Raw genomic sequence first — 26,908 nt, forward strand, 5'->3', positions numbered from 1 at the left:
CCCAGTTCTACCTCATGCCTATTGTTACAGTAGGAAGGGGGAAATTGTGTCTTTCCTCACAGGGAAACTACCTTAGAGGAAGGGTTCCTGGTAACTAGCTGCCACCATCCATGACCACCTACCATCAGGACAGCAACGTTGTTGAGGTGCCGGCAGCTGACGGTGGTGACGTTGAGCTCAAGGCCAACCAGCTGACAACCTTCTGCTCTCCAGCCGCCGTAGCCAGCCAGAACGTCAAAATCCCAGTAAGCGGCCATGCGGTCAGTCCCCTCACCCAAATGCCGCAGCGAGAGGACGGCGGGCTCCGTGAGGTTGTTCACTCCACATCCATCTGGGGAGGGAGACAGAGGGTTTGGCAAAAGGGCTGCACGAGTGTCAACGTAAGGACCCAACTCGATCGTTCACCAATATAACCCAAAGCACAGTCTCTACCATTGAGCAAGGTGAAGAACCTGATTTGGTGTTCACATAATGCTCGTGCTGATCCCATCCACCTGTCCCTGCCCCAGCTATCGGTCCTTACGTGTGCCTGAATAAATCACTGGTGTGGCCACGCTGCGCCGCTTGCCGTCGTCGGCAAGGTGAGATGAATTTCCAGTGCTGCAGAAGAGCTTGCCGTTGCGGAACGCCAGGAGCTGGAGCTTGCATTTGGTGGAAGAGAGATGAGGGTGTGCCGGCGAAGAGAAGAGGCCTGGAGGTAGCTGAATGGAGGCCAGAGCAATGCTGTTCTGATGGGACAGGGAACAAGAGGTGAGCAGAACCTCACCAAGCCAAGCCACACCTAACTATCCTTTACCCTGGCATGACAGGCACATACATACCTCCCCTCTTGTGTCTTAATGGCCCCTTCATCTCATACAATGAACCCATCCAAAATCTACCTTTTTAAAACTATAGGTGTCAATTAAACAGGAGGCCAGAGCCATTACTTATTTTAGGAATGCATATAAAGCAGAGTTTGAATGTATACCCTGCTTTTCTCAACTACGAGGAGTCTCAAAGTGGCTTACAAACTCCTTCCCTTCCTCTCCCCACAACAGACCCCTAGTGAGGTAGGTGGGGCTGAGAATTGTGACTGGCTCAAGGCCACCCAGCAGGCTTCACATGGAGGATTGGGGAATCGAACCCAGTTCCCCAGGTTAGAATCCATCGCTTTTAACCTCTACACCCCACTTATTTTTAGGTTCAGGGAATGCATGCACTTGTCACAAAAGACCAGAAGAGGCATTCCTCCTGGTGGAAGAAGAAGAAGAAGAAGAAGAAGAAGAAGAAGAAGAAGAAGAAGAAGAAGAAGAAGAAGAAGAAGAAGAAGAAGAAGAAGAAGAAGAAGAAGAAGAAAAAAAAAAAGAAAAAGAAGAAGAAAGAGAAAGAGAAAGAAAAAGAAGAAGAAGAAGAAGAAGAAGAAGAAAAAGAAAAAGAAAAAGAAGAAAAAAAAGAAAAAGAAAAAGAAAAAGAAAAAGAAAAAGAAAAAGAAAAAGAAAAAGAAAAAGAAAAAGAAAAAGAAAAAGAAAAAGAAAAAGAGGAGGAGGAGGAGGAGGAGGAGGAGGAGGAGGAGGAGGAGGAGGAGGAGGAGTTTGGATTTATATCCCCCTTTCTCTATATAGGAGACTCAAAGGGGCTTACAATCTCCTTGCCCTTCCCCCCTCACAACAAACACCCTGGAACCGCTATGTCTAAAGTGACACCAGGCTGTCACTCTAAACTTCTGCAAGTATTTGTATTATACATCATAAAAAAAGATGTACCCATTAAAAACTGGGTATCTTGCTTTCCTTCCATCCTTATCTTCCACCTGCAGCTCAGAGTCAATTTGCATCTGTCTTGTCCCCTTGCCCCATCCTCCTGTCATGATCTTCCAGGATCCACCCTTCTTTCCCACCAGGGATGCCAGCCTCCTGGTGGAACCCCAGAATCACAGCTCATCTCCAGACTCCAGAGATCAGTTCCCCCAGAGAAAATGGCTGTTTTAGGGGGTGAACTCGACAGCATTGTACCCCACCGAAGTCAGTATCCTCCCCAGGTTCGATCCCCAGGAATTTCCCACCTTGGATCTCCATCCCCTGCTGGTGGCTGGGGAGACCTGGCAACCCTACTTCCCACTTCCCTCACCTTGACATGGAAGCTGGCCAGAGAGATGTTGGGTCGTCCTGTGGTGCAGCGGAACTTCAGCTGCTGGTCTGCCAGGGGCTCGCTGTATCGCTCCTGCCGTGGCGTCCGCCCACCGAGCATCACCTCGTGCTTCTGGAAGGCTGTGCAGCTAAGGCCTGTGTAGCTTTCTGGCTTGATCAAGTAGGCTTCAAAGGCAATATTCCTGGAGTTCTGCCAGGGTAAAGCCACAGGGATTAGGACCCAAGGTTGCCTCCCAAGCAAAGATACAATTGGAAAAACTGGTGCAAGACTAGTGAGGACCAGTTCGTATGCATGAGTCTGAAATTGTATGAGTCTGAAATTGTGTGCATCGAGGAATGCTGCTGTAAATTTCGTTGTGCGTGCACAATGACAATAAAATGCTTATGCTTATGCTTATGCTTATCACACCTTCCCTCATCCCCGCAATAGGTCTGCCCAACTTCAGGCTTGACAGATTCCCCAAATTTGTCAACAAGGTGAGTTGAGTGCAGAGGAGAAATGCACTCAACTCACCTTGTTGACAAAAGCTACCTGTTGCTTTGTTCTTGCTCCTGGCAACTATCACAAAGAGCTAGTCAAAGACCACAGGCTGCATTGGCTCAAGGGCATGCCACTTGGCTGCCCCAGCAGGCTCCAAGGCGAGATGCAGGAGAAGCATGACTCCTCTCCACCTTGGATTGATCGTGGGTGCACATGCCTGGGTAGGAGCCAGAGTGGAATACAGACCAAACGCTTCTGCAGCCCACCCTGGATCCCTCGTGGCAGTAGCAACCAGGCAGGACGTCAGGACAGGTGTGCTATACCTGTTTCCTCTGCCCATGTCAACCATTTACACCCAAAAAAAACATCTGGCATCCTAAGCAACTGTTTGAATTGTCTGCGCCCCAACAAGAGTCAGTTTCTTTTTTAAAAAATATCTTTATTGTTTAAAAAAAGACAGAAGTTACAAAATTAAAAAGAGAGAAGAAAGAAAAATGGAGAAAAATAAAAGTTGTCAATATTTCTCAATAAGAGTCAGTTTTTTTTAACCTGGGCATTTGAACAGACTAAGATCGGGGTCACAACATACTGTCTTCTCAGACACCAGACACCAGTCAATCATAGCCACGCCTTCCCTCATTGGACTTGCTTCTTACTAACTGATTAGGCAAAATGACTGCTAGTGCTTTTAAATTCATTTTTTGGGATCACCTTTTTATATGATGGGAGATCTGGGCCTTAACCCACTCTCCTTCCCTTGCCATTTTAGCTCTGAACTATTCTGCTTCCTCAGTGCTCCCCGACAGGAATAACTAGTTTTGCTGGCAACTTCCACTCTCGATCCACGGTCCCTATCTCAGACTCATCCCTGGGCTCTTGCTCCCTGCCATCCCGCCCAGCTTGCCATCCTGAAGAGCCCGTACCCTTACCACGGCAACGTGCTGCGAGTCGGTGCTGAGTGTGTAGCCTGCGATCCTCTCCAGTGAATGGACAATGCTGGTGCAGGCCTTGTCCTCGATCTGCGCCATCCATAAGACATGGTCGTCCACCAGCATCATGTTGCTGGCCATCTCCACAATGACATCTGTGAGCTTGGGAGAGATTGAAGACTGAGGAGGTGAAGAATTAGAAAACCTGGGGGGGGGGGGTTCAAGTGTGGAGCACATGCAGAAGATATGCTAGGCACGTGACACAGAAGCAGAAAACAAGCCAGTACAAAATCAGGGGGGGGGGGGGGGGTCAAACAGGGGAAACACAGCAGGAGAAGACGGCTAAATACCATCTCCCCCAGTGCTCTCCAGTTAGCAGCTCTACCATATTAACATAAGAACAGCCCTGCTGGATCAGACTAGTGGCCCATCTAGTCCAGCATCCTGTCTCACACAGTGCCCAGTTATTGCAATTGTTCTTCAATGTACTGAAATGGCAGATGAAGAAGAATTGGTTATCATACCCCGGTTTTCCCTACTATATGGAATCTCAAAGTGGCTTACAAACACCTTCCACTCCCCAACCCACAACAGGTGGGCTGAGAGAGCTCGGACAGAACTGTGACTAGCCCAAGGTCATACAGCAGGCTTCTTGTGGAGGAGTGGGGAAACAAATCCAGTTCTCCAGATTAAAGTCCACTCTCATTGGGAAGAGTAGGGAATCAAACCCAGTTCTCCAGATTACAGCCCACCGCTCCTAATCATGCTGGCTCTCAATTAAAATAACAGAGAGGTCTGATCATCGATTTCTCACATTTCAAGAGCTTCGGTCTGTAAAAGAACTCAAAAAAGCATGAGCCCCTTTTGGTAACCTGTCAATAGATTTGTGAAGTGGGGGGGGGGGGGGGGGGGGTCTGTTTCCATTCAGCCTGGGTGTGTCTTTTTCTACTCATGCACGGCATGCTGAACCTGTCAAAATTCCTTCTTCAATACAATGTTTAAAAACACAGTAGATGTTTGCATCTGGTCTTTCTAAAGCATACACGTTTTTTTTAAAAAAGAGAAAGGTCTTCAGTTACAAAGGTTAAATAGGACTCCTTTACATGTCTGTTCTTTTATTTCCCTGGATGTGCCCAACGTGGCACGGGAAACACTTCCAGCTAAAACAACACCCCTGGCCCAACCTGTAAAACTGCTGCAGAGCAAGAGCTGCAAATGAAGCCACCCTTGTGGAAATCATCTCCATTTCCACATACGGTTCAAATCACAGAAATCGGAGCATCCTCCCCCACTCCCCACAATTCTCAATCCAGAGTGTTTTGAGGGCACTGGGAGAATGCAGAGGGGTATGTGGAGAAACCCTTCCCTGTGCACTGGAGTTTGGGGAGGTGGAGAGTGCAATGCTATTACCTGCTTAATCTGATCCACGTAACCGGTGAACTTCTCAATCATCTGAGACACGTAGATGACGTCCATCATGTCGGAGAAGTTGGCAGCTTCTGCTGTGTAGACGCGCAGTTGGTGGGCCAGGGTCAGCGCATTGGAGGCATTGATGGGCATCTGGGAGCACAGAAGAGAGTCACAGCCACCCGAGATCAAAGTTGGGCCAGCGGTGCTTTATGTATAAAACCTAAGCTGAAGCCTACCTGCTTGCTCATAGTTTTTGTCCTAATCTCAGGTTCATAAAAGTCACTTCTCAATGTGGCACATGCTCCAAAGCACATGTGCTTGGGATGGCATGGAAATCAGGTTCGTGGGCTGAAGGATAGAAAAGCTAAGGCTCAAGGCCAACACAGATGTGACCCAGCAGATCTGCACTTAGGAATTTCCACAGGTTTCTTTAAAAAACAAGAATGGGACAGCAGGCATTTGGATTGGGACCCAAATGCAAGAGGGGGTGGATTTAACTCCCCATCCCAATCTCCAGATCTCAATAGTTCCCCACCCCCACTCCCACTAGGTAACGGTAAAGAATGTCCCCTGTACAAGCACCAGGTCATCACCGACCCATGGAGTGATGTCACATTATGACGTTTATTAGGCAGACTTCGTTTACAAGGTGGTTTGCCATTATCCTCCCCAGTCATCTACACTTTACCCCCAGCAAACTGGGTACTCATTTCGCTGACCTTGGAAGTTTGTAAGGCTGAGTCAACCTTGAGCCGGCTACCTGAAACCGACTTCTGTTGGAATTGAACTCAGGCCATGAGCAGAGCTTTGGCTGCAGTACTGCAGTCTACCACTCTGTGCCACAGGCACCTTACCATCACTAGAGGTTAAAACATACAGGAATCTGTGTGAATCTGTGAGATTTGTATTTGGTTATTTCCTACATGACTGGTTGGGGTTCCAATACCATCCCCCCACCCCACCCCACCCCACCCCCGTTACTCATAGATCCACCAGATCACATTAACTGGAATGTGCAAACTTTTTCTCGCAAGCCACTTCGCTCAATCAGTGTAGCCACAGCACTTCCACATCCAGGGAGGGATACCAGGGTGGGGACAGCGCATCATATGGACACTGCTGTTGACAAATAGAAAGGGATACTCTCCCCCATTTCTCCAACTCACCAGCACGAAGGTGTAGAGAACGCGTGTGATATCGTTGGTGTACAGGCAGTGGGAATAGTCTCCTTCCTCCCAGTGACCTGTGCGGTCACAGCGCCGCCAAGCTTGTTTCTCCATACCAGGCCCCCCGTTCCCAGAGGTGAAGGGGTACTGCAAGCACGACTGGTAAGCAGTGATGCCAGCCAAAGTCCGTGGCCATCTGTTTACAGAGAGAAGGGCAACCAGTGAAAATAGGAACTGCCTTGGGGTGGATACTGATGGGAACCATCTGCCACTTTCTTAGTTTGGGGCCCAGTTTATGCTAGGCAATCTTGTACTTTGGGCTTTTTACAATTCAGAGTCTAAGAAGAATCAACCACTTATTCAACAACACCACAGCTTGGATCCTAAGGAGCTGTTCCATCAATGCAATGACAGCTGCTCTGGATAAAAGGTTTTTTCCTTCTGAGAGATTGTCTTTTCATAATCATTGATAGGCATGTTATTGATATATGTGCTCTCTGTCTTTTGATGTTGGAAATGTAACAGTATCTGGAAATGTAGTGTATTAACAACACATACTGTTCTGTGGAGGCTTCCTAGTACTCTGTACTTCTTAATTTTTGTTTCTCAGAGGCCTTTTTCTTCCCTCTGCTTGTGATGTCTGAATTGGCACCACTATGCTCCCAAAGGGCCCAGAAGGGGGCCAATAGCTCTAAGGGCCACTAAGCCAAAAGAAAATGCAGGCAGGCAACCTCCCCACAACCAGTGTTCTGTACATGAAATCATGGTTTGGGTTTAAGATCACAGCTATAGCTAACCATAGTTTGCCAACATGCCTAAATCAAGCCACCCTTTTAAAAGATTCTCCATCCTCTTCTGCATCTGGATTGCAGGTTTACTGGTCCAAGATGATGCAGTATTAAGCAAGCAGAGTGAAATTAAGGCTTCCCAGACAGTTACGTGTTGGGGACAGAGACCCTAAGTGGGAATGTACAAGCGGGTTGGGAAGGCAGTGAATGGGAAGGGCTACGTCTGTCTAGGAAGTGGCTCCACCATGGAGAGGAAAGCTTTCATGCTGTGCCATGGGATTTGCAACAAACTTCATACGCCAAGAGTTTTATGGAGTAATTTATTTGCCCTGGAACTCTCTGCCTGGCCCAGTTGCTTCAACATCTGGTGCATGAGACTCTTCCTATGTCCCCTCCCCCTGCGCCAGCAGCAACAGCTGGATGGATCGGAAGAAGGCGTATTGAGGTCACATGGTCCCTCCCAGGCCTACGCAGACCCATGGATCTCACTGCCACAGGCTGTTCCTTGCAAAGACAATCCGACAGTCCTCTTCATGGCTCCCAGTGGTCTTTGCTCCTCCGCAAAGCGGTTCCGGAGGCTAAAATTGGGGTGGGGTCTGGCAGGCAGGTCAGACCAAAAGTCCTCGGGATCCATACTCCTCCTGTATCAAACCAGGAAGGAAACTCTGCCTGCCCCCCTCGCTCCAGTTCAGAACAATCTTCCATCTGTCAGCTAAATCAAACATCTTTCTCAGGGAAATGCAAAAATGTCCAATCAGATTATAAAGCAGAGCAGACAGAAACGGCCGTTTTGGATGTGGAACAACAAGGCTATCTAGAACATCTCTCTCCCCTTCCAGCCTTCAGCAAAGTTTTGGCCTGGGAGGCTGTTTGCTGAGCAATCCAGTCCCCCTTGTGCCTGCAGTGGGTCAGGCCTCTATGCCCCCCCCCCCCACAGGGTCCCAGTCTGGTCTCATGGTGGGGAGCTCTGCACCCTCCCCAGGGACGCTGGTGCTGTTCTGCCTGCATCTAACTGCATGCCATATCCTGCTCACACAGAGAGTGGAGGCGGAAAGGGGTGGGGGGTGGGGGAAGCCGAGCCCGCTGTTAATTCAAGCCACATTGACTGCACAGTAATTTATATTCCATAAAGACCCTGCCGAGGTTACGGCTGGCTCCATAAGCCTTTTTTCTCTTGCCAGAGAAATTCCAACACCTCTCCTTCTGGAGCCTGTCTACCCGGCCAGAGCTGGGCCTCTCCCGCCGCCTCCCTTTCAATGGTTGCTTAATCATTCCCAGACCCCGACTGCCAGCGCGATCCTAAGTCACCCCTCCTTTCGCATAAGAGGGGCAGGGGGCCAGGAGCCCAAAGCCAGCTCTCCAGCCCTCAAGAAAGCCTCTTAAAAACCTCTCTGCAAAGAGGGAGTTGGCAAGAGGGCTCCCTCTAGATTGAAAATGAAGCATTTTTTAAAAATGAGACAGGAAACCTCTGGACAGCAGCTGCACAGCTTTCCAGCTGTTTGTGAGATTTTTGTGTGCCCTGATGGGGGTTGCAAGGGATTCCCAGCCCCTCTCTGACAGCTGCTGGTGCAGAACAAGCCACAGTTCTCCATCATTCCTTCCACAGCCAGAGAAACAGACCAGCCCTGGATGAGCCAATGCCTTCCATGCAATTCCACCAGAAAGCCAGCAGAGGTCAGAAGGGAGAAGACTGAACAAATTGCTGCCCGGCGGCACCCACAGGGGGCGAATCAAGCTCCATCACCCATACTAGCTCTTTCTTCCCAGCTGTTGAACGAGATTTTGCACTGGACTCGCAATGTAAAGACAGAAGTTGGTCTAATTTTTAGACATTTCTAGTCCTCGGTGTTCTTAGAAAACAGGCGTTCTTAGAAAATACACTGCAATCTCACGAAAATAACTCTTCTCATATCAAGCCGAGGGTCCTTGCTTTGCCAGCATTCATGATACTCCATATAGAGATCAGAAGCCAGTATCTAAAGGAGTCTGAAGCTGGGAAGGATGGGAAGGAGTGCACATTTTGATACACAGAAAGGAGATTTAAAACACACACACACACACACACACACACACACACACACACGTCCCTGCATTTGGGGGGTGGTTTAAGCAGTGGTGCCTGCCACACCTGTTTAGATCATACCTGAATGACATATGACAGATTCCTGAGACACACCTGTGAAATCAGCCATGCTCATGCAACAATGAGATCCAAAAACTTGACATTACAGAAACTGCATCCCTTATGCGTGGACACTTGGAAAGAGACCAGTTCACAGCATACTCGTGGTCCTCTTGGAAGTCTATTGCACGTACCACCTGCCCTGAGTTGGTGTGTCCACAGCTGCACCAGCTCCTACCTGAAGTCTCCGCGGTTGTTGGTCACCCGCTCGGCTGGGCAGTAGGACGCAGATGTCTCCAACACAACGATCTCCACCTTCTTGCTAACGTTGCCCTGAGCGGTGGAGAGGGTGCACTCCCATTCGCCACTGGCTGAGACATGGATGTTGGACAGGATGAGCTCGCTGGGGACAGACAGTGTTTTTAGAAGCCAGGTAACTAGTGGGTCACTTGTTTGATTGGAGAACTATTTTGAGCTGTGAAGATGGCATGCAATTATCTGGCTGAAACAATCATAGAGTTGGAAGGGGCCACAAGTTGGAAGAGGCCATCAAGTCCAACCTCCTGCCATGCAGGAACACACAATCAAAACACTCCTGATATATGTTCATCCAACCTCTGTTTAAAAACCTCAAAAGAAGGAGACTCCACCACTCTCCGAGGCAGTGAAATCCACTGTCAAACAGCCCTGACATTCAGAAAGTTCTTCCTAATGGTTAGTTGGAATCTCTTTTCCTGCCCCTTGAATCCATTACTCTGTGTTCTAGTCTCTGAGGCAGGAGAAAACAAGCTTGCTCCCTCTTCAACATGGCATCCCTTCAAATATTTAAACATAGCTATCATGTCCCTCCTTAACCTTCGCTTCCCCAGACTAAACATCCCCAGCTCCCTAAGTCTCTCTTCATAGGGCATGGATTCCAGACCTTTTACCATTTTGGTTGCCCTCCTCTGGACACATTCTAGCTTGTCAATATCCTTTTTAAATTGCGGTGCCCAGAACTGAACACAGTACTCTAGGTGAGGTCTGACCAATGCAGAGTAGAGTGGTACAATTACTTCCCTCGATCTAGACACTATACTCTTATTGATGCATCCCAGAATTGCATTGGCTTTCTTGGCTGCCATATCACACTGCTGACTCATGTTCAGTTTGTGGTCTACTAAGACTCCCAGATCCCTTTCACATGTATTGTTGTCAAGCCAGGTGTCACCCATCCTATATTCTCACTCCCTGATGAAAGGGCCTTTCTGTGACTTCTCTGAGCACAGAAAAGAAGCAATTGCATACACTGTAACTTGGTGTCCTTGGCCAAAACAGGAAGAGGGGAGGTCTTGCGGAGAAACCTCCTGAGAAACCCAGGTCTTATACCTGGTGATGAAGGTGCAGTCATGGATCAGGCTCTCCTCCAGGATGATGCCGCTGCGTTCATCTCCCTGGACCAAGGCATGGTTGTGATGCCATAAGATGTGTGTGCTGTTGTCCAGGTAGGTGGCTGTGCACTGGAAAGGGAGGCGGTCGCCTTGGAAGACAACTTGCCGCAATGAAGGGATCAACTGGTGGGTGTGCAGCTCTGGGGCACCTTCTGCAGAGAGGATAGCAAATCAGGAACTCTGCACACATTTATCTTATTTCTTTTAAAACATTTCAGTGCCGCCTTTTCACTCAAATGGAGTCACCAAGGTGGCATAATAATGTATTTTTGACAGGATTTGCAAATCCTGCCTCACCAACCTTCTAGAGTTCCTTGAGAAAGTGAGTAAGCATATAGATAACAAGGAAGATAACAAGGACATGTGAGGAAAGACTGAATGTCATCCCTCCTATTGCATTTGTATCTCATTTGTACTTGCCACTCCCAGGTCAGGTGTTATCTTTACTATTACATCTCTTCTTGTGTTCTTACATCCAAATACATCACAAAGCTCTTTAAATACCGTTACGTCTATGAACTTGAATTTTTTAAAAGGAAAAGAACCAAGAGTTTTCATACAATGAATTGCAAAGCTGTCTTCATGCTAAAAAGTTACCCTTTTGCAAAAACTCCCTCTGCCCCCAGGAAGGCTACCAACATTCTACAAGTAACAACCAAACCTGTGTTTGTAACTGTGGAACACTCATAGATGGGTCTGCAATGGACCCACACTTCAACATTTGCATTCCTCCTTTGCAGGAGTAGTAACGGGATATTAAGGGACTGCTTCCCTAAACAGCCCTCATTCTGCAGGTTTCCTCAAGCTATTGGAAGCCTCACCACAGCGCATCTGATTCTCCCGGACATTCCGCACAGGCTTCCCATGCAAGGTGCTGGGGTAGATGCACAGCGTCTTGTCCGATATCTGGATGGACTGGTTCTTGGACCACGACAGGACCCAGCGCATATTGCAGTCACATGTCAGGTATTCTGTGGCAAAGTCACTGGAGGGAGGGATAGAGCCACAAGTTGGTCAGCTGGAGGTGACGGGGAGGAAAGATTTGCAGGAGAGATCAAGACAGAGCAAATTCCGAGGACTCTTCTAATCCAGTACCAAACATGGGGCAGAGGAAATTGATACGTTAGCAGAGCTGAAGGCAGGGCTCCAAGCATATTGTTATAATTATTGTATTGACATTTAATGTTGGAAACCGTCCCAGGTCTGAGAGGGGAGGGGCAGTCCAGAAATCGAATAAAATAAGTAAGTAGAAATGAAACTACCCCCCTCTTCGGGATTCTACAACCTCTCAGGGGAATCTCTGGATATGTAGAAATCCTTGTATTGTCTGTGAAAAGTCCTGTCATAGTGATCATGGGGCAAGAATGTACTAAGCAAATAAATATTAAATAAATATCCCACTGCTCTGTATATACAACTGTAACCCAATCCAAAGCATGCCTACCATGCCAGCACCTGTAATGAATCAAGCATTGTGCCTAGGATGAACTGGCCCTATGCATGCTTAGAACACACCTACAGCCTTCAAAGACTTGGGGTGGAGGAAGGAAATTTTCCGTGCAACTGTCTCAGTCTACATGGGGTGTCTCCGTCCTGCTCCTAGCATTGGATGGTATCCAGATGTGGACTAATCCTGGCACTGTTCCACTTCCAGGTTTCAGTTCTGTGACCTCTGCCATGCATACCCATTTTCATTTGCAACGCGAGGGGGAAAATACTCACATGACTTTCAGAGATAGCAGGTGGTCAAAGACCCCAAACTGGAGACTGGAGAAGATATTGCCCGACACATTCCTGTCAAAGTGTAGAATGTATAGGTAACTTCACTTAGTCAAGGCTGGCCAGATTATCCATCACTGAGGGCAGGTCTATTTGCATTTTCGCCTCCCTCCCCAGCTCCCTGTTGGTCTATTTTAGTTATTTAAAGTAATTATACTGATGTTTACAGGGAGCTTTCTTTCCCATACTGATTTCTCCCCCTGAAACCACCTGGGGAGCTACTGTTTGCTCCACCGCAAAATTGATGCACTGCCAGGTAAGTAATGTGATTTCACAAATGGAGTCCATCACAGCTCCACAAGGCAGTTTAAAGAGCAGAAAGAAGTACAGAGGGGGAAGCTGCAGCTGCTTCTGCCTGTGAACTACAGTTGTGAGGAGAAAAGGGCACGAGCAAGTCTTGGGAGGTGCCAAACTCCCATTGGACATCTGCTTTGAAGTCCTTGTATTGTCACCCAGAGACATGGCCTGTTTGCAGAGCCTGAAGGCCTAGCCATAAGTGGTAACTGGAAACTGCTGGCCAGAAGAACTGCTGACAAGCAATTGGCCAGAACTGTGATTTCGAGATTGGTGTTCACTTTTTGGTTTGGTCCTAAAAGGTGATTTGCCAAATTGGGATGCTGAAATGTGTGTTTTAACCTTACATGAGGAATATGACCTGGATTGAGGGACATCGACTATCATCTCCTTGGAAGGAAATACATCAGAAGGAATTCAGGATATCCTAACTGAATTCCATTTTGAATGAAAGGAACATAATGCTCCGTACAATTTTATAAAATTGGACACAGAACAGAGTCTTGACAGCAATAGGATTCCCCTTGTGGGAAGAGATGAAGCTGACAACCCACAACCCAGAATACCACCAGGGCCCTTGCCCAAATACTCACAAGCGGATGAGGTTGGTCAATCCCTGGAAGATGCCTTCGCTGATACAGCCAATGCGGTTGCTGGAGAGGTCCCTGGGAATAAATAGAAGATGCAAGAGCCATCTGAGAAGTCACAGACAGCTGTGCTAGGTCAACCAAGAAGAAACTGCAAGACCAAATGGGGAAGAATGTGGAAAAAATTCACCCACGGGCAGATGCCAGAACCAAAGTGAAGGCCATTCATTGCACACTCGTCTAGATTTTGAACCCTGTGCAGGTCTCTGAAGCTAAAATGATAAACAAAGGAATGGATGCTGCCATGTGGACAGGATTTGGAAAATACAAACTCTCCCACCTAGATGGCAGGTGGGAGAGTTTCACAGCAAAATATGTGTAAAATTAAAGAAATATGTGTAAAATTAAAGAAAAACTGAGTGGAAACCCAAAAGGTGCTAGAATGCTGAGGGGAAGTGAGGGAAGAACTACACTTCCCCTCAGCATTTCTCTTTTAGGACATATAGACCTGGATAGGGTGAAAATAGACACTGGTGAAAAAAAATCAACTTGTAGTCCATATGCTATGGGGGTAGGGGGGAGAAGGCACATCTTCTGAAGTCTACACACAGAGTCTACATTAATGAACTAGGTCTGGTGAGATCCAGCCCTGAGAAAAAACAGACTGGGTTCATAAAGGTGACCAAACAATGGGTGAATCTGAGGGCTGGAATGGGGTCAGGAAGGGAAAGCCAGAAAGCGGTTTGTCTGATTCAGAAGACGGGTCGTACTTACAAACGCTTCAGGTTTGAGAGGCCAAGGAAAGCTCCAGGCTGGATGGTGCTGATCAAGTTATTCTTTAGGTCTCTAAGAAAGGAGAAAAGAACACACAAGTGATTTGTCCTGCGATGACATGGGGGTGATATTTACCCTTAGGAGAGGTCCTGCATCTCTTTAGACTGGGAAAAGGACAAAGCTCCCTTCTTGGAATGACTCCAGCCACGCAGTACCAAAGCAGCAGCAGTAAAGCTTCTGTCTCATGGTGGGAAGTGCCATCAAGTCACAACTGACTTATTGTGACCCCCTAACGAGTTTCCCCAAGCAAGAGACTACAGAGGGGGTTTGCCGTTGCCTGCCTGTGTTGTAGCAGCCCTGGAGTTCCTTCGTGGTCTTCCATCCAAGTACAAACAAATGCCAGCCCTGCTTAGATTCTGAGATCTGCCAAAATTAGGCTAAACTGGGTCATCTGGGTCAGGGCATTGCCTTAGGTGCATTTATCCATAGAGAGTATAGAAACATTGTTTGCTCACTAAAGGTATTGTGAAATCCTGTTTTTATAATTGCATGAGCGTTTATGTATTTATCCTTATGGAGAACTTCTCTGACTAAAGTTAAGGGAAGCTGAGATGATAGCAGTTAGTCTCAAATGGAGAATGTGAATAGGGACCTCCAGGCAAATAACTTTGTGCCCTGGGAATAACACCCATACGTCATTTTTGCTTTCCCTGAGGAAGAGTTCTGTGCAAGCTCAGCACTCAGTGGTCAGCCAGATGCTTTCAGGGAGCCCACAAGTTGGGCACTAGCAACAGCCTTCCCTAGTGGTTAGCTCTTTTACTGCCATTCATAATGCCTCTGAATCTGGAGGTTTCCCTGAACTATTATGGCTAACAGTTGTTGGAAAACCTACCTTTCAGAAGAGTGCCTAATCTCCTTCCAAAGGCATCTAAGCCCATTACCACTGTCATATCTTGTGGCAGTGAATGCCATAAAGTTAACTGGAGCACCCCAGTCTGAAACATAACCCTATCCTGAAGCTACCCAGTTAACTTACGGTTTTCTCCACACTCAATGCATGATCTGATGACATCAGAACATGCATACATTTTGCCACATTGAAGAGGGGGACTACTCCACTGATTTTCCAGCAGCAATTTTGCAAGGTCTATTATAATGTGTGTGCTGATGTGTATAGCCCAGGCTAACCCGATTCCATCAAAACTCAGAATCTAAGGATGGTCAGCCTGGGTTAGTACTTGGATGGGACACCACCAAGGAAAGCTGTGCAGAGAAAGGCCATGGCAAAGGAAGACCTGTTTCTCACTTGCCTTGAAAACCTCCAAAGTTGCTGTAGGTTGGGTGCAATTTATTGGCACTGAATTTATGCTTCAGAGTAGTGCATAATGCTCCATAACTTACTTCTGCTCATAGTGACCGATTTCCATCCAAGACAGGCAGGAGTTTGACATCATTTCCCTTCAACCCCAGGGCATGAATTCCCATTAACCTCAGATCAAAGAGTGTTTGTAGCTGCAGGAGATAGGATATTGTTCTGTAATTCATTAAGAACCCGAAGATGAAACCCTCCCTGGCAACTGGTGATTCTCCCTCCCACCCTGTTTACACAACATAATAATTTTTCAAGTTGTTTGGGCACAACACATAGAGAGACACCAGGCCACCCATGTGTTTCAGGAGTCTAGTCAGACAGTTTGAGGGTAGCAGAAATAAAGCTACCCTAGTGTCCCGTAGACATATGTTGTCCACATGGTCATTATAATCTTGGGAACCCAGGTTTCCGGGTTATATTTTTTTAAGAGCACTTTTCTAGATCTCATGGGCAAAGACAGATCTGAAACTGTGAAGGAAAAATGCTTGAAAAGAAAAAAACCCAAGTCAAATGAAGGTCAAGATCAGGGTGGATGCTGTGAGTGCAAGCGAACATCAAAACAGGAGCTCTTTTTCGCTGACATCAGCAAAAACCAGTATCAGTTTTCAATGCAAACAGTCAAGTGTGCCATTGTTTTAAAAAAAATATAAGACACAAACAGATCTGTATCATGGTGTTTCAACTGGAGCACATTACAAGAGAATAAAAGAAGACCCATAACAAAAGGTCATTTTACCAAGTTGCCAAAAGGAATTTATATCATTTTGATTATTGATATTTTGATATCTGAAATATTGTTTATTGTTGTTGTGGCCTAATATCTGATTATTGTTTATAAATGTTGTATTGTTGTATGATGACTACTGATGTTTTGATATCCTGTAATGTTGCTTATTGTTGCTTTTATCATGGTTGTTGTACACCGCCCTGAGCAATTCGGGGGAGAGCGGTATATAAATTAAATTACCATACCATACCATACCATATTGGAACAGCATTTTTTGCAAGATATTATGACACTGTATATATGACTTCCCCTCTCTTTCATAATGGACAATGCAATTAAAAATACCTTCCCAAATCATCACTTTTCAAACTTTGCTGGTTGATCCATCTTCTCCCCGCCCCATCCTCCCAAATGGCTTCTGGTGGGTAATATGCCTTTTGTTTTGTGTTAGATCATACAAATTCAGTTGATGCGATTATACATTTAAACAACCATACAGCACAATCATGGATGTCAACAATGTCTACGATTGCAACATTTCCTCTTAGAAATTTGTGCCATAACAAAACTATTCAAGGAGCCATGAGAACTCTTTGGTAATTTTTCAAGCTGTTTGTGCCATCCAAAGGGTTGGGAATGCTCACACTGACGGTAAACCGGTGTCACGGTTATTATCAAATTTGATTCATCGTTACAGGAGAAAAAATGAATAAAGAACGAATTAACTCATCATGGTCTGAATAAATGCCAGACTACAATGAGTACATTTGTGCTTTATTCATTTTTTTCCATGTAAAGATGAATCAAAATCGATAATAATGTTACAACAACATAATGTTGTTATAAACAATGCCAAGGTTATGGTACATTCCCATCAGCTAGAAGATATGTATTCATAAGGCAAACTTTTCCTTGTGGGTTCTATGCTGACCAACGCTATCCCCCCGCCCAGTTTCGCCCTGGGTGTTGCTAATTGCAGAAATTTGCTAGCAACAAGATAAGAATCTGAAAACTGGGAAACACAGCCCTCCCGCTGTTCCCTCTGCCTCCTCCCCACATCTCTACAGACTTGAGAAAGAAGAGCTGACCGTACAGACGGCACTGAAGGCAGCTGCTACCCTAAATCACACTATAGAAGAACAAGAGGAACAGGAAGAACAATTTTCACAGTCCCAAAAAGACAGCTGGAATTAGGATTGGTGAGCATTAACAAAAAAAGTCACAACCCTCTTCTTGAAATGTTGATGCATGTAGTGCAGTGGTGGCGAACCTTTGGCACTCCAGATGTTATGGACTACAATTCCCATCAGCCCCTGCCAGCACGGGCAATTGGCCATGCTGGCAGGGGCTGATGGGAATTGTAGTCCATAACATCTGGAGTGCCAAAGGTTCGCCACCACAGATGTAGTGCCAGCACTGAGGAAGACCTCTTCCACATACCACAAAGAGCTGTTGCCAGTCAGGACTGATTTACTACGCATGGCAGGACACTGACTCAACTTAGAACAAGGCAGCTGCCCCACAGTTAAGCCAGGCAAGGCACTGGAAGTCCATGGTTGGAGCTCCTAAGCAGTTTTCCTTGGTAAACAGCAACTGCTTGACTCTCAGCTTTGGATTGGGACTGTGAAGGCCTGGGAAGGGTTGCTGGTCCCTTCATCTGGCATGGTTTCCCTAACCTGGAATAGCTCCACAGAGCTGCTCTAGAGTCAGTGGGGACAGGGGTTGCAGTGTCAGACTAGGGTCTTGCTGATTTTTAAAAAGTCCTCAGTGATAGGGGGTGGAAATGGCTGTCAGACAGACAGGGTCAAGGAAAATGGCTGCCAGGTAGGTGAGAACATCTGGATTTTCCCATTCACATGGCAGCCTCCCCCCGCCCCTTTCCAGGTTTATTGCCATTTTCTCCAAAACTGTGCATCAAAGCAGGTCTGAGAAAAGCTGGGGAACCCACGGAGGTGCTTGAAATCCCAGCAACATTGAATCTAGGGCAGCAAACCTACACCTCTCTCAACTTAACCGACCTCCCAGGGTTGTCTTTGTGATGATAAAATGTAAGGGGAGAATAGTGTACACTGTTCTGAACGTTTTAAAGGGAGCGAGCATTAAAATGTCCTAAATAAATAAACACGGAGACAGGCAACGTACAGGGAGCCTTCATATCTTCCCCACTGAGGCAAATCTGACAAGGAAGCACACATGACTCACAATTCTCCGCAACATCTTCACAACAAGAGAGAGAAATGCAAACAGTCAAGTGTGCCATTGCTAAAAAAAAAAAAGACACAAACAGGTCTGGATCATGGTGTTTCAACTGAGGTACATTACAAGAGAATAAAAGCACACATGACTCACAATTCTCCACAACATCTTCACAACAAGAGAGAGAAACAAACAGGGACGTGGGCTTCCAATGGAAAGAAATGAGAGAACAGCTGTTTCTAGTAAACAGGGACAGTCAAAAGGTACATACAGACTTCATCTCTAGTCCAAACTGCCCTTGAGCAGCAAAGGCCGGCTTTTTTCTCAGGGCTACTTTCTCCACCATTGCTGGCATGTTGCCAAAGAGGAGATATACTTTGGGGACAATAATCACTCTCTACAGAAAGCATAGGAAGAGTCTCTAAGGAACAAGGGAAATATCATCATGGGAAGGGTGTGGTGTATGGGGGAAGAAGGACAGAAGGCCTCAGTCTGACACAGGGTGTCATGGCCCCTTCTGCTGTAACTAACAGCTCATCCGAGGAAGAGTGAACTGAGCCTTGCAGAGAGATGCCAGCTGAATCAGCAGAGCCTGAACCAGCTCAGGCTTCTGGCTCAGAGCTAATTAGCAGGGCTAAGGAAGATTCTAGCAGCTCTGGGTCTCCAGATGTAAGTTGGGGTTGAGGACAGAGATTGAGAGTGGCCTTAAAGGAGAGGTGCCGCTCAGCAAGATTGCAGGCTAGGCATTACCCAGAGTCTTTGCAGGAGCAGTCCCAGGCGAGTAGTTCTGAGGAATAAAGGGCCTTTGGCAGAAACTGCAGTTGTGGGTTGCAAAGTAGATTCCACCTGACCTTGTCTGTACACCACTGCTGTCTTCAGACCTGACAATGCACCGGCTTCTGACCTTGATTCCTGGATTCTCCTGGTTGCTGTATGTATTCCTGGCAGTTGACTCCTGGCCTGATTGACTTCTCTTTGGACTCTCCCACAGACTTGGTAACCTTGGACTTTATTCTTTGTTGAACTGCCAGCAGCCCAGCCCTGAGCTTCATCAGTACTGCATGTCACTGTGGCAGCACACCAGCCCCACCCAGCCTGCACACAGGGCCAAGCATTAAGGATGCCAGACTACAGGTAGAACCTGGAGATTTTCCGGAATTTTAGCTCATCTCCAATCTACAGAGATGAGTCCTCCAGGAGAAAATGGATGCTTTGGAGGGTGAACTCTATGGTGTTATATCCCTGAGGTCCCTGTCCTCCCCAGGCTCCACACCCAAATCCTCAGGAGTTCCCCAATCTGAAACTGGTCATCGTACCCCCCCATCCCACACTGGTGGTCAGTGAGGAACCTGGCAACCCTACCAGGCATTAATAGGTGAGAGACAATGGCCAGACCCTAGAGGTACAGAATTCTATAACTAAACTGTCACTTGTCGACAGTAAAATGAGTCACACTGGCAGCAGTAAGTAAATAAATAATACAGAAGATAGATCTAAGTCATACATTCCTTAATGATGTTGAACAATTTTCATTGCCACTTGAGGGTGTGGTTGAAACAAACCCCACAGATGCATATATTCCATACACCTGAACAGCTTCACTACCTGATGATCAGTTTTCATTGTTTTTTGAAGTAAGTTTCCAGCCTTCAACATTGTGTACAACAGGGGTTCCCAACCTTATTGAACCTGTTGGCACATTTGGAATTCTGACCCAGCATGGCAAACAAAGGAACCAAATGACTGCCAGAGGAGGCGGAGCCAGCCACAAAATGATTTCCACAGCTTAGCTTCAGTAACATAAATCGTGATGCTGTGGTGGTAGCTGCTGCCAAAGTAACATTTTTTTAAAAATCTGCACAGCCAATCAAATCTTCAAAAGTCAATCAGAAGCCTTATTGGGCAAAAGCTCTTCCTGGCCCCACACACTTTGTAAAAACACCTGCTGGGAACCAGAAAAGGTGCTGTTGGGAACCCCTGTCGTACAAAGATATTAAATCTGTGATGGCAGAGTTGGCCAGTTGATTGATCAAAAACAGATTGTGTCCACTGACTGGTCAAACATTTTAGAGCATCAGCTTCCTCACAACAACCACAGAACAAAACAAGAAATTCACAGCAATACAAGTCATTCACAGTGGCACAGGATTTTGCAATCCTAAATGGTCTTCAATAAATTTAGAAGGGTGTAATTTTGCTTAGGATTGTACTGATAATCATTGTTCCTGATACTTATTAACTAAAAAAGGTTAGTCACCAGTTATTGTGAAGGACAGAACTTTTAAAACGTTCAATTAATTTGAACTGTTACAATTAATATTATTATTATTATTGACAACTTTTAACATTAGGCATGGTTACGTAAATGACTGGCGAAGGAACCCTATGATGAGATCAGCTGAGCATACAGAAGCTCTGAAGCTGCCACCAAGGAGCCACTCAGTCAAAGGTCTGGCACACTGTGCCTGCATGGCTAAGGCCCGTTCTAGTGCACTTTCAATCCACTTTCAGTGCACTTTGCAACTGTGCGGAATAACAAAATCCACTTGCAAACAGTTGTGAAAGTGAATTGAAAGTGCATTATTCTGCATGTGTGGAAGGGGCCTAAGGTGAGGAGATGTACTCCCCCACCCCCGCCTCTGCTGAGCTTCAATATTTGAAGGAGGGACATGCCTTTTTACTTCTATTTTGTGGGGGGGGGGGGTTTAATTGGGTTTCGGAAAGTGAAAGTTTTACTTCCCTCTCCCCCCACGCCCCTCCCCCTTCCCCCACCAAGCCCCCAGTGTGATAAGAGTGTAATTATTTCAGGGAGATTATTAGCATTAAACCTAAGACCTAGTTTTGGGGAAGCAGTGTAGGTAAACCTGTTAAGGGCTGTTAAACCCCACTGATTTTCATGGGAAGAACTAAAGCACGATCCTTTACCTGGCAGTAAGCTCGGTTGCTGGCATTTGGGGTTGCTTCTGAGTAAACCCTCCTAGGGTCGTGATTCACCCGTTCAAAGTGTTGCACAGTGCTTCAAAGCAAGGCCACCGACTACCACTAAGCTTACTCCCAAGTAACGTGCACCATGGAGCCAACCTTTTTTCTAAACTAAAACCTCAGTATTCAGGTTAAATTGCCGTGCTGGCACTTTGCGATAAATAAGTGAGTTTTGGGTTGCAGTTTGGGCACTCGGTCTCGAAAAGGTTCGCCATCACTGCTTTAAGGAATGCCTCAGTAAAGTTGGTCTTCAGGATTCTCCAAAATGAATCATGCCCCAGGATTTTTCTGCAGGTGTCCAAACATGTACTTCCATGAAAGCACCATCCTCTCTCAATCCTGAACTGATTGCTCATCAACTTTATTGGCATTTTCAAGTTCTTAGTTATTTGGGCAGAAGGAGAAAACGTGCTCTCTGTCTACTTTGTCTTTCTCTTTGCCACAAGAAGGAAATGTGGCTCAGTAGTAGAGCACTGGCTTTGCATGCAGAAGGTCCCAGGTTCAATCCCAGGCATATCCAGTTAAAAGAATTGGGTGGCGAGTGATGTGAAAGACCTCTACCTGAAACCCTGGAGAGCTGCAGCCAGTTCGAGTAGAGAGTGTTGACTTTGATGGACCAATGGTCTGATTCAGAAGCTTTATGTATGCAGAAGACCACGAGACTGGAGAACCAGAATGGTACAACTCTGTAAGTGCACTTTTAAGGGAAGTGCTGTGTCTCAGTGTAGAGCATCTCTTCGCCATGCAGAAAGTCCCAGGTTCAATCTCTGGCATCTTGGACTAAAAGGATCAGGTGATGTGGAAGACCTCTGTCTGAGACCCTGGAGATCAGCTGCCAGTTTGAGCAGATATTATTGACCCTGCTGAACCAATGATCTGATACATTATAAAGCAGCTTCCTAGGTCTTCACCTATGTCTTCAGAAAACTCTGGTTTCCCATCCCAAAGTACATTATGAGAGATTCTTCTTGAAATGCAAATGTAGTTTTACAGCACGCGAAAGAATCTCAGAATGATGAACCTGCTGAAAAGAATTTCCAGCCATCTCCTTCCATTCGTCCAGAGCAGTCAAGTCAAAACAAGCCCAGAAGGGCACCAGAAAGAAGCATCCCAACTGTATGGATGAAGCACACACCATCCTATTCATGCATTCCTTTATTCGGTGCCAGGGGAACAAGGAGTGAGCCATTGCTAGAAAAGCCTTGAGGCAAAGTTGTTTCTGCAGCTGGCCCATCTACCAAGCATGTGATGACTTATGGGGTGAAGGCCACAAAAGGCCTCTATCTTGGATGAAGCTCAGTCACAGCAATCAGCTCCACTCTACACAATCTGGTGTCTCATTCTCAGATGTGGAACTGTCAGAGCCAATGGGCTGGATCCAGACTAAACTGGCCAAATCCCTAATCACTTTGAGGGGAAACCCCCCCCCCCCCACACACACACAAGTCATTCTTCAGGGTTCCCTACCCTCACACAGCATGACAAGTTCCTTGGCCTTAAAACAGTAAACTATTTTTAAAAATCTGGCCTCTCTTCCATCACCACTAGAACAGAGAAAAAGACACCTTAATCTGGTAACTCTCATAAGAACATAAGAACAAGCCAGCTGGATCAGATCAGAAGCCATCTAGTCCAGCTCTCTGCTACTCGCAGTGGCCCACCAGGTGCCTTTGGGAGCTCACATGCAGGATGTGAAAGCAATGGCCTTCTGCGGCTGTTGCTCCTGATCACCTGGTCTGTTAAGGCATTTACAATCTCAGATCAAAGAGGATCAAGATTGGTAGCCATAAATCGACTTCTCCTCCATAAATCTGCCCAAGCCCCTTTTAAAGCTATCAAGGTTAGTGGCCATCACCACCTCCTTTGGCAGCATATTCCAAACACCAATCACACCAATCATATTCCAAACACCAATCACACAGAAAAGGATGGAGGGGGAATTGGCTGGCACAGAATTAGCAGTTAGCAGGGCTGAATTGTCCTAATTTAAAGAGCCTGGGCAAGGGCGGTGTGTGCGTGTGTGTGTGACCTAAGATGTCTGAAATATTGCACTTTTCTACTTTTTGTAATCTTAACTCTATTGCATTGCTTATTAGATCCCTTGTGGTGTTCAATGACATTGCTTTATGCCATGTAGACACCTTGAGTTTCAAGGACAAAATTGGTTAATAAATAATAAAGCACAAATAAATCTATGATTTTTAAAAAATGATGGACCACCATTGTACTCACTTGCCACTTCCCAGCCCCCTGCTATGAAAATTTTCTTGCTACAGGCTTCAAAAGAAGCAAGTCTGAATCTGGGTGGGAGACCTGGGAATCCTATATAAACTCCCTTAAGTTCCATGATAGAAGAAAGGCAAGCCACTAATGTAAGAAATAAATTGAACAAAAATAATATCCAAGTGGCGACAGCTCGCGGGGTGACAATTCTATAGGGAAGCTCTAATCTGTTTTGCAGTTGAGTCACCAGATCCCCATCTGTAACCAAATACAACGTAAAAAGTTTCTCCCTCCTTTCTGCCTCGTCCCTCTTTGTTTCCTTCCCTGACTCCTGTCAAACAGCTGCCACATGTCATCCTACAGATCACTGCAGCTGTGCGCTGTTGCGAAAGCCGTGATCGGCAACATGTGTGTATGAATGGAAGCGCACAGCTCTGCGTATGCAGCTGGCAACACAAAACGTCATTAAATCAAGAGCCATTCTTGACTACAAAGCCTCAACATCTGTCAAGGCAAGAGGCAACTGTTCCCATTAAAGCACTAGCTCTACTCTGTGATATGGGAGAAGGACTGTTAAACAAGAGTGAAAGATTAAAAGCAGCTATTTTATATTTGCTTTGGAAGTGTAAGGTGTGAAAGCCAGCATAGTGTAGTGGTTAAGGTATCTGATTAGGATCTGAAAAATCCAGGTTTGAATCCCCATTCACACCAGGAAAGCTTGCTGAGGTGACCTCAAGCCGGCCACACACTCTCAGCCTTGACCCTGGCAAGTATTTGGATGAGAGACGTCCAAGGATGATGTGGTATGATGTATGATGTGGTATGTGGAGGCAGGTAATGGCATCACCTCTGAACGTCTCTTATCTTGAAAACCCTATGGGGCCGCCACATGTCAGCTGTGTCATAATGGCAAAAAGAAACAGATAGGAAGTTATTGTGCTACATTTATTGTCAAAGATAAACGTAGTCCCCTGTGCAAGCACCAGGTCATTACTAACCCATGGGGTGATGTCACATCACAATTACTAGGCAGCCTATTTTTACTATTTTGCCTTCCCCAGCCATCTACACTTTACTCCTTGCAATCTGGGCATCGTTTTTATCAGCCTCAGAAAGATGGAAGGCTGAGTCAACTTTGAGGCAGTTACTGAAACCAACTTCTGTTGGGATTGAACTCAGGTTGTGAGCAGAGCTTTGACTACAATATTGAAGGCAGATCACATAAAAGCCTTGTCTTGGTGTGGGAGGGGTTCAGCAATGCGGGGGTTAGGCAAGAAAAGTGCAGGGAAAATTGCTTTCCGGATGCCCTGTTGCCACGGTGAACACCTCTGCATCTGCAGCGGCAACAAGAGCTTCATATAGAATTCTCTCGTGGAAACAGCCCGTGTTTCAAACAAGGGTTACGATCTGTCTTGAGAATTGCTGGGGAGGTATGAGGACATCCCTTTCTCTACACACACACACACACACACAAAAACCATGAAGGAAGACTCCTTTTCTTTGCCATATACACAGCGAGACCCAGCACTGCACATATGTTCCACCAGAAGCCACCCAGAGCTGCCTGGAACAAAGCCCAGCTTGTTCTCTACAGAGCAAGATTCATTTCCTTTGAGACAATAAAAGGCTTCTCCTCCCACCTTTCTCCTGCGTGATGTCGCATGGTGGACTTCTCCTAGTTGAAGGCCTCCTTTGTCTCCTGGGGGGACTGTTGCTCATTGACTTACCCCAGCTGCAGCGGCCGGCAAAGGAGCCGTTTTTCCACAGGAGGTGGCTTTTACAAGTTAGGTTACTAGTCTCTAAGGAGCACAGCAGACATGGCGGGGCTCATGAAAGAGCCAAGCCACCTAGAAGGCCTCAAATAAAATAGGACTCCAATTTAGAGACCGGCAAAAGGCCAATTGTAGAATAAGAGCCACTACCCGCTCGGCAATCAGCTTCTTGGTGGTCCTCCAGGCCTCAATAGCCCCCAGGGTTCTTTTGAGGGCCAGGGCATTTGCACTGGCCCACCCTTCCTACAGGGGAGTTTTCATACTCAAGAAAGTGACATCCCCAAGCATCCAATGTCAGACTTTTTGAAGCAGGATCCACTGCTAAACCTGCTCTGCTTTTCCCACTCCCCAACCTAAAATTCAGGAGTCTCACATCAGTTAGCAATTGCCATGTTTATGTATGAATTTTCATGCTTAGTGATTTAACTGTATAAGTGGGAACCTGCAAAACAACAATGTACCTTGAACAAAAAAGAACAGGACTGTGGAAGGGGGAGGGGACGTCCTCACCTGCCCACTCTGAGTGCCTTGACATGATGGGGGGCGGGGGAGGGCAGGCTTGTCTAGCTCATCTGGAGTAGCTTTGGGGGAGTCAGAGGGAGGGGTTGGGAGTCCTCATCCAGCTGCTTGCTCACCCTCTCGGAGTGGTTTCCTGCAAGCTTGCAAACAGGGGCAGGGGTCTTACTTGCCCACTTGGAAATTTTAGGTGAACTAGGAATTTCAGGTGAATTAGGAAATTTCAGGTGAACTGGAAGTTTCAGGGGAACCCTATGCTGTCCCAGCCCTACGTGGATGCCTGTGTTGTCACCACTTCAAGTAAGGGTGTTGTCTGCACATGTGTGAACCACACTGTTTTAAAAATTGGAGGATTAACCCCCTGGGGTTTTGTTTTGTTCTAAGTTTTCAGATTATTATTTTTTTTGCAAACCTGTTGGGGGTAAGTGTGCCCTTTATCTGCAGATTTAAATATCCACAGGCAGGGGGGACATATGGGAATTAGATATATAGTTAGCTTTGGGAAGCGACTTCATTAAGTGTGACCATTGGGACCTTCTAGACTATGGCATCAACCCTCTGGAATGTTTTGCCAGAGAAAGCAAAGGAGGCAGTGTTGCTTTTAAGAACATAAAAAGAGCCTTGCAAGATCAGACCAGTGGTCCACCCAGTCCAACATCCTGTCTCACACAGTGGCCAATCAGTTTTACATTTGTGTAGAGAACGCAAGAGCCACAGTGGTTAAGAGCAGCAGACTGAAAGCTGGAGAACTCTTCCACATGAAGCCTGCTAGGTGACCTTGGGCTAGTCACAGATCTCTCAAACTTTCTCAGTCACACAGAAGCAGGCAATGGCAAACCACCTGTGAACCTCTCTTGTTTTGAAAGCTCCAGTCAGCTATGATCTGCTGGCACTTTCCACCACCAAGGGCTACTTGACTCTGCTCTTCAGATACACCCACATGAAACTGCCTTATAGGGAGTCAGACTATTGGCCTGTCGTGTTCCGTGATCTCTACTTTGACTGGCAGCAGCTCTCCAGGCAGGGATCTCTCATGTCATTTACTACTCGATCCTTCTAGTTGCAGATGCTGGGGACTGAACTCAGAAACCTGAGTATCCAGCAGACCTATCCTCCCTGCTCAGAAACATTACAGCAGTCCATTTTATTTTATGTACAGCATAGCCCTAAACACAGTTATACACTTTCAAGCCTTCAGTGGTCTTAAAAAGGGTGTGACTCTGCTTTGGAT

The 26,908-nt window shown here is 46.4% G+C and overlaps 1 protein-coding gene across 2 annotated transcripts in view; it reads right to left on the bottom strand.

Annotated features, from left to right (window-relative positions):
- The window catches only part of ADGRA2 (adhesion G protein-coupled receptor A2), an 82,244-nt gene that overhangs the window by 5,393 nt on the left and 49,943 nt on the right, over positions 1–26,908 (bottom strand). The window contains exons 3-14 of one of the 2 annotated variants that reach the window (XM_048512618.1): positions 13,890–13,961; positions 13,122–13,193; positions 12,178–12,249; positions 11,277–11,440; positions 10,394–10,607; positions 9,264–9,428; positions 6,116–6,311; positions 4,950–5,099; positions 3,540–3,701; positions 2,110–2,319; positions 524–728; positions 123–331 (exon numbers count right to left, since the gene is read on the bottom strand). In XM_048512618.1, the coding sequence (XP_048368575.1) occupies positions 123–331; positions 524–728; positions 2,110–2,319; positions 3,540–3,701; positions 4,950–5,099; positions 6,116–6,311; positions 9,264–9,428; positions 10,394–10,607; positions 11,277–11,440; positions 12,178–12,249; positions 13,122–13,193; positions 13,890–13,961 (1,891 nt within the window). Of the gene's footprint in view, positions 1–122; positions 332–523; positions 729–2,109; positions 2,320–3,539; positions 3,720–4,949; positions 5,100–6,115; positions 6,312–9,263; positions 9,429–10,393; positions 10,608–11,276; positions 11,441–12,177; positions 12,250–13,121; positions 13,194–13,889; positions 13,962–26,908 lie in introns of both variants that reach the window. The other variant, XM_048512617.1, reaches the window with a different exon arrangement.

The sequence above is a fragment of the Sphaerodactylus townsendi genome, linkage group LG12 (genome assembly GCF_021028975.2).
Source record: "Sphaerodactylus townsendi isolate TG3544 linkage group LG12, MPM_Stown_v2.3, whole genome shotgun sequence".
Classification (NCBI taxonomy): domain Eukaryota; kingdom Metazoa; phylum Chordata; class Lepidosauria; order Squamata; family Sphaerodactylidae; genus Sphaerodactylus; species Sphaerodactylus townsendi.